This window comes from Glandiceps talaboti, chromosome 21 (assembly GCF_964340395.1).
Source record: "Glandiceps talaboti chromosome 21, keGlaTala1.1, whole genome shotgun sequence".
Lineage (NCBI taxonomy): Eukaryota > Metazoa > Hemichordata > Enteropneusta > Spengelidae > Glandiceps > Glandiceps talaboti.
In genome coordinates, this window is record NC_135569.1 from 9,051,883 (window position 1) to 9,063,368 (window position 11,486).

The 11,486-nt window shown below is 36.6% G+C and overlaps 1 protein-coding gene across 1 annotated transcript; it reads left to right on the forward strand.

Annotated features, from left to right (window-relative positions):
• Positions 1-5,590: 5,590 nt before the first annotated feature.
• LOC144451821 (N-acetylneuraminate lyase-like) lies at positions 5,591-8,897 on the forward strand. The gene is made up of 5 exons (XM_078142724.1): positions 5,591-5,731; positions 6,028-6,074; positions 7,883-7,967; positions 8,218-8,257; positions 8,746-8,897. The coding sequence occupies exons 1-5, from the start codon at positions 5,591-5,593 to the stop codon at positions 8,895-8,897; spliced, it is 465 nt and encodes a 154-aa protein (XP_077998850.1).
• Positions 8,898-11,486: the final 2,589 nt, after the last annotated feature.

An 11,486-nucleotide genomic window follows, 5' to 3' on the forward strand; every position in this document is an offset into this window, starting at 1 on the left:
ACATCGTATTTGTAATTCTAATGTGCAATTAATATACTTGTTAATAATATATTAAGTTCAATCTTTCAATTTGTTACATACTCAACACAGGCTAACAGCGCGTGTATGCATGGTATGGTATATAAAGTGGGCATCTCATATATCATATACTAGGTATACATTAATTTAGTTCGTCTACCATTGTGTATATACGAATGAAACTCAACTTTTTTAAAGAACGAAAACATTGTTTTATTGTACATCATTATGCATACACATGTGCTCGCCATGTCCATGCAAATGTGGACCTTGAATTTGTCCGTCATTTTCATTACCTAGTACAATTGATAAATACAGTGAACAGCGCTAGCGAGGGGTCAACTTCATCAGATTCGTATATAGTACACACGCCAATATGGTTATGGATATCATCAAGTTGAACTTGTCTGGGGTTATGGGTGCTACACAGCACGGCATCTCACTTGCTTAGTTCAGAGTGTTTTGGTTACACATAAATTACGTTATGAATTGTAACCATATCACGATCTCTACAAGTCAGGACTAGTGTCAGTTGAATATAATAATAATGCTAGATTGATAGTACACGACATCAATTAGCCTGAAAGGTAAAATAAATTATTTATCTAGTTCACTAACATGCTTTGTCGTATGTATAATTGTGATAGGTTTGAATAGATTACTTCTATATATTGTGTATTTGAACAAAACTCTCTTTATAGATAGTCAACCAGTCCGGGAGTCAATATTGGTCACACCCTAAATAAGAGTGGGTTATGGCTCCATATAATATAACCACCTTAATCAAGGCCTCTGATTGGCCAAGTCGGTCTAGCTGTAGTCATAGTATAAATTATGAGAATGACCTTTCGCATTGAAAACATGCTTAAGTGTAAGAATAATAGAATGTATGAAATAAAAGAGTACTATTACAGTATTTTGAAAGGAGTTGATGCAATTCTGTTCAGCTTGTATATTGTCTTTTTCAGTTGATGTCAGTTCCCGCATCCACTATTTCTTGCGCGACTTCACAATTTTCTCGATTTTCTTTTTTCTCTCTCAAATATGTCAAAAAAAGTTTAGGGTCGGCGTGAAAAACTAGGTGGGGTCGGGTGACCGGAACCAAACAACTTTTTTTATTTGGCCTTATTAGAATGGGCTCCGTGCGCCCGTCCGTGTGTGCGTGCGCTACAGAATAATTTTATGTTAGTTTTTATGTAGGCTTTCCCACACTTTATACTTCCTCAACTCCCTTGAGAGCGTACAGTAAGGTTGGAAAAGTCAGGTCAGGCCAGGGTTACTGTGAGAATGTAAGCTGCAGTAACTAGGTTGGTGATATTAGTTGTGTCTGTGTAGATTTTAAGTAGGATGTTTTGGGTCAATTGAGGTCATACAGCCAAGGGAGCCTGGTTATTAATCTAGTGACTATTTAAACGTTAAAACTTTCCGCTCGTTGCCATGGTTACACTTACTGTTAAATTACTTATTAGTTTCTCGTATTTTAAACTTTCATTTACAGGCTGATGTTTCTAAGTTTAGAATACAGGGTTTAACAGCAGCTACATTTACACCGTTTCATGAAAATGGGTAGGTATCAAGTTTAAGTTTGTTCTACTGATGCAAATCTCTGACCAATTTTGGAATTTAACAAAAATACTCTGTATTATGCAAAAAAAGCTTCAAATCTTTCATTTTTACTATTTAACCAAATCCTTTCTTTAATGTCAGAACTTTACACTTTTTTCACACTCAAGTTCGACTTACTTTCAATAAACTTACTTCACTTTCATTATATTGTCACTTTGTATTAACTTTCAGACTTTTTTCGTTTTTGCCAAAGTAACCCCTCGGTATTTTTGAAGCATTTCTTTTCGTATTTTGCACATTTTCTTTACTCTTTTATATTAAATTATTGTAACGGCGTTCACATTTAAAATACTATAAAACGCAGTATTGTAACGGTTCTTATTGCACGACCAAACACTTTCTAATTACCTGCGAGTAGCGTTTCGCCTGACCTGGTCGACAGACTTTGTGAAACTGTCAGATGGTCGTGCAATATGAACCGTTATAATACCGACCTGATGAATATTTTCAAGGATACTATAACACGCACACACTTTAGCGATTACGAAACACATTTCGCTATCTCGCCCCTCCCCATCTGATTAAAATCCGATGTAACAGGTATTACCGTCTTTTGTACTTCGTGTGGACGTTAGATCTTGGTCCTATACACGTTACAATCATGTCCACCGTATAGTCAAATGGATTTCCTTAGCTCAGAATTCTGTTTTCACCACCAACAGTGATAGCTTATGCTATTAGGAGTGTTGATATAAACATGACATTATCACATTCTCAAGTGACTTACTTTCAAACTGGAGGTAGAGTTTGTAGTAAACTGAACAAAGTAACCAATTACAACCACCTGTCTGTGTGTGGTAGATTACTACTGACAAGCGCTGTTCATCCTTTCCCCAGCAGGAGATTTAGATAGATTTTCGGTAGAATTTGTCCATTTGGCTATACGTTAGAAAGAGACCGTAGAGAAGGACTACAGTATAGTAACTAGGCTATAAGAATAGAACATATCGAACTGAACAGCCGACCATGCCACTTATCAACAAATTTTATTAGATTGGCTCTTTAGTTTCTCCTTCATATATTTTATTCTCACTCTTTTTCGTATGACGTCATTACCCATAATACCATTTCTATTTCTCATTCGCTACAGAGATTTGAATCTACCCTTGATTGACACATACGTCGATAAACTGGTCGAAGATGGCGTCAGGAATATTTTTGGTGCGTCATATTTTGACATATACGATAACACACTGTTTAGACTATTAGCGAATAAGCGAATTGCAAAAAAAAAGACAGCTATTAAAGTACGTCTGTTCGCTGATAACTCGGTTAATCATATTTGAACATGTCAAAGTGACAACAATACCCTTTTTCCGGATCACAATTGAAATTTGAATTCAGAAAACTAATAGCAAGAAAAATCTTCAAAGTATACTGAGGCATGAAATACCATTTAAAATTATTTTATCATTATGAAAAATTACAGGATTCATTCAAGGTACTAAGTCAGGTCAGTATTCTTAGTAATTTGATTTGATAGTAGTGTTTTGGTGTGTTTTAGCATTTGCCAACAGTTAGTATAAACATATGACAAGAAAATTTAAAAGTCTCAGAAACACATGTACCTAGGAATTTGATATTGTAAGCTAGTTTTGCAAATTTTTTTTGCTCATACCCTGGAAATAATTTTGTTAGCTCATACCCTGGAAAGAATTTTTTCATTCTGTCTTGAGTTGGTCAGGACATTTTTTCACTACTTTTGGCCGGTGACAATCCCCCCGGCGAAAATCCTCTAGCCTCCCCCCCACTAGAAATCAATGGTATAACCCCTACTCGTCCGTTGCAGGGCTTTGTATGTTTGTTAACCGGTATATATTTACTCGTCTGTTTGTATGGAACCTAGACATATATTCGTAACACTAGCTATGAGATATTATATAAATACACTCACTTTAAAGTGAAATGAACATCAGATGTACAATTTGCAATTTGCATGGTTTTGTCTGGTCTTTGCTAGTTGGTGGCACAACATCAGAAGGAACACATCTAACGAGAGAGGAAAGGAAGTTAGTGGCTGAACGATGGGTTAGAGCTGGTACTGATAAGTAAGTAACTTAGACCGACCTAACTAATAAATAGTTAGGTATATCTAGTTTAGGAAACCACATCATGTTAGATTGGCTACAGTCATACAGTCACATGAGCTGTGATTAACACACTGTTCAAAATTTTATTTATTTGATTTGATTTGCTTTCTTTGTTCATGACACCCAATGGCGTGTAAAGGGACCATTAAAACAGTACTATTTTGCATTACACAGTTTCTGAATTCTAGATCTTCATATATCATCTGCTCACAAAGTGTTAATCGGAGAATCATAACCATAATAGCAAGAAGCAGACTATGTTAAAACACATAATTATGGAAGAAGATTAAACAGTGAATGTACCGCCAAGATTTCTCGCCGTAATTCCTAGGAGTGTAGGCATAAAATCATTACATACGCAGGTTATCTATGAAGATATATCATAATACGTGTTGTGACTTCCTTACAGGTTACATAATATTATGGTCCACGTTGGAGGAAATAATTTACGGGAATCACAAATATTGGTAAGTAACGGAGTGTACACCTTTTACTTCTCCACAACAGCAAATGGGGGTATCAAAAATGTTCACTTCTCGGGAAGGGTGAGCATGACAAAATACACAACACGACATACAGAACAGTGTCAACTAATAATGCGTAGCTGGTGTATGTAAGGAAGAATTGCAGGCATTATTGCAGCGCACTGTACAACAAACTAAAAACTAAAAATGAACATAATACAACAGCTACGAAAACACAGAAAATAAGAATCATCAATAAAATGTCTCAGAAGAAAGGACACAGGTGGGGGTAGAGTCACGAAAAAAATATGGCGCTCTGAAGGAGAAACCCCCCCCCCCCCAAGTTAAACGTGTAGTTTCTTCACTTTTCTCCCTACCTTACTTCTTCCAATTTATGAATATCGAGACATGTAGGCATATTCCATGTATTTTAATACGATATATAAAACACATCCGGGTACTACCAACTCAGTGTTTTAATTTACAGGCAAAACATGCCCAGGACATCGGTGCATCTGCTATATGTACCCTACCAACGGTGTTCTTAAGACCACAGAGAATAGGTGAGGACAAACGTGTACAAGTAGTAGCTATCGCTCCAAGTATATTTTCTATCATTCTTATAAGAGTGGCCAATTTTCAATATAATAATATTTTGTTTCAATTGCTGACATTATTATTGGTTGATTATTCAGTAGAAATACAACAATAATTTCTCTGTTAATGTACTTAATGTCGTCATCAATATAATCAACATCTCTGAAACTGTGTATCACATCCATATTTCTATCTCAGATACTGCAATATGGGTGGAGATGAAGACAACATTTAAGACATACTGACTTATTACAAATAAAAACGAAAATGAATAATGTTGCTAGCACTAATATAGCTGAGCTCACATTCATCTTTAAATGCGACATATTTATAATGTTGTTTTTTTCGGTCACAGACGATTTGGCTGATTATTTAGCGGAGTTGGCGACAGCAGCACCAGATTTACCCCTCTACTATTACCACAACCCGGGTCTATCTGGTGTTGATCGTAAGTATAATAAACACACATCAAATCATACAGTTGGTATCTGTTGAACTTTAGTCCCGAGTGCTGTATCACCCCAATATGTAATAATCAACCCAATATATAATAACATCTTAACCCAATATGTAATACAAATGCTACGTCACGTGGTTAGTAGTAGTACAGCTAGTTTCAGATATATATTTGTACATGATATTTGCGCGATTTTGGCCAACAAAACCCGATCACACTTTAATTTTTGTGTTTGTGTTTGTGTTTGTGTTTGTGTTTGTGTTTGTGTTTGTGTTTGTGTTTGTGTTTGTGTTTGTGTTTGTCTTATCATTTATTTATTTATATCTTTTACAGTTAAGATGGAAGCTCTCCTTGATGCTGTAAGTGATAAAGTACCAACATTTCGTGGTGTGAAGTTCACGGCCTTTGACCTTCAAGACTTCTGTCGATGTTTGGTTCATAGTAATGGAAAATACGATATGTTATATGGAAACGACGAGGTAAGATAACGTGAATGTCTGACTATGAGTTACCTTAGAGGTTGCAGGGGTATATGTTGTTTTTATAAGGTTTAGGGCGTAATTTTAGTTGCATATTTAAAAGGTACTCGCAGTATTCTACTCACTGAAACTGGCAATTGAATGAACCCAAATCTAGTATTAAGATACATGTATAACTTATATATTGTACTTACTGTATTAATGTAAAAACAATGATGTAGACTATTATGATGTGGTTTTTAACCCAAGACGTGACATGTTAAAATACTTAAATACATGATAATTTTGTTTTCCAGTCTATTATTGCTTCACTGGTCATGGGAGGAACGGGTTTCATTGGCAGGTCAGTACATGGTCGACCGTCCATTGGTGTCAACCTCAATAATTAATTTAAACTTCCCTGTAACGTCTATTTTCACATTCTGCCAAAGATATCGGCTTAATATACCCTGTAAATTGGTCACTAAACATACATATTCTGTATTGAAAAGCATAATTATATACGTTGTAATTGTGTGGTTGAAGTATTCGCAAATTGTTCATATGTATTATACTTTTGCCCACACCAATCCATAATTTACCTAAAGCAATTTCACTCATTTGTCCGCTTATGTTACCATGTTGTAGCTTTGACTTTGTCTGTCTGTCTGTCTGTCTGTCTGTCTGTCTGTCTGTCTGTCTGTCTGTCTGTCTGTCTGTCTGTCCGTTTGTCTGTCTGTCTGTCTGTCTGTCTGTCTGTCTGTCTGTCTGTCTGTCTGTCTGTCTGTCCGTGTGCGTGTCATGAGGGATATAGTGGTGATTAAATGATTGATACGTCTTGTAGATCTGATAGACATGACTTGCATATTACATAGCTAATTTACATAATTAATGGCATTCACCAATATGAGGATAAATCGTTCGTTGCTGGTTAAGATTTGAGGGAATGTGACGGATATATAGATGATACCAGGGGTGCGTTCGATTATGCGTCCCCGGAGAGCCTCAGACCAGGGTAACTGACGTCACTTGGGCACCTCGGGTCGTGTGAAAATCGAACGTATTTTATTGCACTTGGGGTACCCCAGGGAGCCTATAATTAAATACGTGATTCACGATAAATAATTTGGTCCGTCTTTCCAAAATATTTTAGACAATTTGACGTGAAAAATTATTTCCTCACTAAATGTGGAAAGATATCCTCAAAATACGGTATAATTCTTTCTGAATTGATAACAATAACCAATCACATGTCGTCCCCATCTTGGGTCAAGTCAGGTCAGGTCAACCCCCAAGCTGCCCCTGCGTGCTCCATGAGGAGGTCGACTTGGGGCACCCAACGTCATGCATGCAGTAATCGAACGCACCTTGGGGCAACTTTAGGTGCCTCGAGGCACCCTGGATTGCATCTCTATATATATATATATATATATATATATATATATATATATATATATATATATATATATATATATATATATATATATATATATATATATATATATATATATATATATATATATATATATATATATATATATATATATATATATATATATATATATATATATATATATATATATATATATATATGTTGAGGGTAGAAGAAAATCAAGTCGGGTTTTTCGTCTCTACAAGCCTGTTTCGTGAGTAAATCACTCGTCAGGAGATGTTGATGTACATCAACATCTCCTGACGAGTGATTTACTCACGAAACAGGCTTGTAGAGACGAAAAACCCGACTTGATTTTCTTCTACCCTCAACATATACTCCGCTCTGCGTGCAGACGTATCGAGCACTGTACTACGGACAAATCTTACCACTCACTTCCTATATATATATATATATATATATATATATATATATATATATATATATATATATATATATATATATATCGGACATGATTGCATATCAAATAGCTAATTTATAATTAAACAGTCTTGCATACTAGTATTCGTATTTACGGACGACAGGTAGTTTACAACAGGTTATTCTATAGTGCGTGCTATGCCAAGTGATTTCACATACAATTTCTTGAATGAATATTGACAATGGCACACTTCATGACCAGTCACTAGGGATGCCTTAGATGAGCACATCAATACACTATACTTTTTATCTTAGTTATTATGGCGCCAATGTTATTTTCTTCTCTATTCACCTTTCAGCACATACAATTATATTGGTAGACTCTGCAATAATGTTATTGATGGATTCAACAATGGCAATTTAGAACTTGCCAGGAAAGAGACAGTAAGTGGATTTTTAACATTAGAAAATATTTTACGACTCAGCAAAACACAATTTTCGTACATAGCTGTTTCTTCAGTTCAGATTTGTTTATTTATACAACTATACTGGACGCAATGATATTTCATCATGTTTTATGTAAAGTCCAATCAAATAAGTAAACTAACGTACTATCAAAGGTAAAAGAGAATGCTATTGTTAGTAGTGGTAGCTGCCAAGATTGAAATATTTAACTGAATTCTATTCATTTCAGTTCCGTGTCCAAGCTGTTGTGAGTGTTATCATAAAATATGGTAAGTTAGACAACGTCACAATATCTGCACCTATAAAGTACTTCAATGATGACGCCAAAAAATATGTGTACTTTATGTATGACGTTCTCCAGTGATGATGCCAAAACGTGTGTATTTTACATTAACAGATAGGATAGTCCAAGCATAAAGGAGTGAATGACTGACTGACTGACTGACTGACTGACTGACTGACTGAGTGACTGAATGAATGAATGAATGAATGAATGACTGAGTGACTGACTGATTGACTGACTGACTGATTGACTGACTGACTGACTGACTGACTGACTGACTGACTGAATGAATGACTGACTGACTGACTGACTGACTGAATGACTGACTGACTGAATGAATGAATGAATGAATGAATGAAGCGCTACTAGGCCAGGGAGTCTGGATAACTTAGATTACAGTGATTTGCATGAATGTGATGTCCGTATGTGGCATGGCTGTGCAACTGACGTAAAACTGTATTATTTTGTCCGTAGGTGGCAGTTTATCTGCCAACAAGTTCATCATGTCATCACTCACTCGTTTAGACGTAGGACCCCCTAGACTGCCATTCAAGCAACTATCGAAAGACCAAAAGGAGAATTTGAAAGAAGATCTGACAAACCTCGGTTTTAGTGACTTGATTTAAAACTTGTTGAGTTGTGTAAAGTTGAGGGTGACAGGGTAACATTTATATCTTGTAGATTATGGCACTTGAATGTAATTAGTTGTGTACAACATGCAATTAGCTGTGTACAACCTCAGACCACTGTAGTCCATCCACTAATCCATACACTGCAGGCACACTGTTTACCCTAACGTTTGAATACTATTGTTTACCATAGCAAAAAGTACCCCTTTTTACGATTCCACAGACTACTTAACGTTGGCCGACGAAAACACCCCCTTTTCGGTGAAATTTCTAACAAGTACCCGCTTCGTCTCGGACTGCCACCACTGGGTTCTTACCCCTTCCAGTTTACTGGGACGGTTGGTTAATGTGTCTTTTTTGTACATGTAGTGTGCTTATGATTTACTCATGTTTCTTGTAAGTGGTTTCGTTATTTTTATCGCCTGCAGCCAAAGGCAAATTTCCATGTTTAGTGAACAATAAAAGTAATCTTATCTTAGAATATAACGTGCATCTTGCTTGTGTACACAAAAATACCATGATTACTAATATTATAATGTAAGCCCTGACGGTGACCAGGACCGATGACGTAGTTACAGCATACTAGGAAAACGTTCTAAAAAGTATACTTCTTCCAATAGTATCAAGGAAGCATACAAAGTGCGTGGAGACAGAGTACGCTTATTCCTAGCAACATTATTCAAAAGTTCGTATCCGTCGCTGGTATAAATACTCAGTTCATGCAAAATTACGAGTCCGTGTGATATCATCCATATCGTACACCCTTGTCTGGAACGACATTTACTTATGTAAAGAAAGTACACTAATTATAAGAACTAGCTGCCAGCAAATGACGCCCTTTGACAAAGTAAGAACACGTTCTACCTCGTCTGTAAGGTACGCCGTGACGGGGCGCCCTCAAACAGAGGAGGCCGGTGAGGGCGAAACGTCACGACGTATCTTACAGTCTACGTTCTACCCTGTTCTAATTAAAAATGAAAACAAAATTATCTTCGAATAAATTAGGTAAACACAGTGAAGTGAAAGAACGTCATCTTTCAAAACTTTACGGCATGGCATGTACTAGACTCTCTCACAGTACGCGAAGCTTCGCATAAATAGCTAAAACTTGGGTTGTTTTGTATGCACCTGTATCTACTGCATAATTGTACTCGTATATGAGTACCCTAGTATCCCTAGCCCTGTACTGTGCGCCCTCATCGATCACATAGGGCTAACATTTTGTTGATGTGTTAGGGATACTGAGATACTAGTAACGAGTACAATTATGCAGTAGATACATACAAAACAACCCAAGTTTTAGCTATTTATGCGAGGCTTCAAGAACTGTGAGAGAGTCTAGGCATGTACTGTTCCCCTGTATCTACTGGGTTGATGTTGTTTCTTTTTGTTCACAATTTAACCCTTACACATCATTCTAGAATTAATACCATCCATTAGAGTTGTCGATCGCTCGATGTAGAATTGGTGGTAGCGACTTTTACTTGGTCCCCTAATCAACTACAGCTAAAATAAAATCAACCTCAGAATCGCTTCACTCTAGTATCTAGCCATGTGATAATTTTGACTGTCGGCTCCATCGGAGTTACATGGTAGCAGACGAAAGTCATAATCCCTACACGGGGGGGGGGGGGGGCAACTGTGTATAAAATGGTACAGGGAGCTCCTCTGAGACCTCCACTCCCAAACTGTTCTCATACCCCCCCCCCCCGGGCCAAGATATTCTTTCTGATACTAACTGTATATACAACATAGATAATAAGGATTACTTTGAAGTGTCCCACTTACGAGAACATTGTGATAATATAATGATGTTTTCATCTTTTAAAATTATTTTGAAAAAAAGAAGAAAATTGGAAAGTAGGCAGTAAAAGTTGAATAGGAGGTTTAGGGAGCTAAGTGGGGGTGGGGTGGGTACGGGAGGGTCAGCCCTTCCGCTCTGGAGATTTTTGAAATTAAAGGACTTAAAGAATGCTCTCTGGTCGAGGTATTAATAATACGAGGTAAAATTTGAATCAAAACTAACGTTTTATCTAAATTTATAGGGGTAAAACCCTACCTTTTGCGATACCTGTGCATGCTGAAAGTATACCCTTACTCATAGTCATACCTTAGGAGCACAAAAAAACGTGTTATGATTGGATCATTAGTTTGTCCGTAGGTGGCAGTATAAGTTGTCGTGTTGTAATTGGTTCAGTAGTTTGTCCGTAGGTGGCAGTATAAGTTGTCACCAAAATTGACCCCTTACCTAATGGATAATTATATGCGTTTCAAAGATTAGCATATAATTACTATCTATTCGTTACGTAAGTGAATTCCTGTCATTGGTTGGTTGTTGTGATTCACAGGTGTTGTGTTGGGGTATATATGTGTTTAGAAGTCCTTTGTTCGTCAGTCTCGGTTGTCTCTGCACGATGGCAACAACAGCAATTTTTCCCTTTATGTAATATCTTATAAAGTTTGATGTCAACTGTAAATCCTTCACCTTCAAGTATTAATATCAGATTTTTCATGGATGCTGTATTTCAGTTTATAATTCAATTGTAATTTATTTGTAACTGCTTCTGTAAGGGGGGAATCATGAAA

Bases quoted from the DNA above. Each gene is read 5' to 3' on its own strand.
- LOC144451821 (XM_078142724.1), top strand. From the start codon at position 5,591: ATGGAAGCTCTCCTTGATGCTGTAAGTGATAAAGTACCAACATTTCGT. The intron at 6,075-7,882 runs GTCAGTACATGG...TTCACCTTTCAG, and splicing joins GGAACGGGTTTCATTGGCAG to CACATACAATTATATTGGTA. The intron at 8,258-8,745 runs GTAAGTTAGACA...TTTTGTCCGTAG, and splicing joins GAGTGTTATCATAAAATATG to GTGGCAGTTTATCTGCCAAC.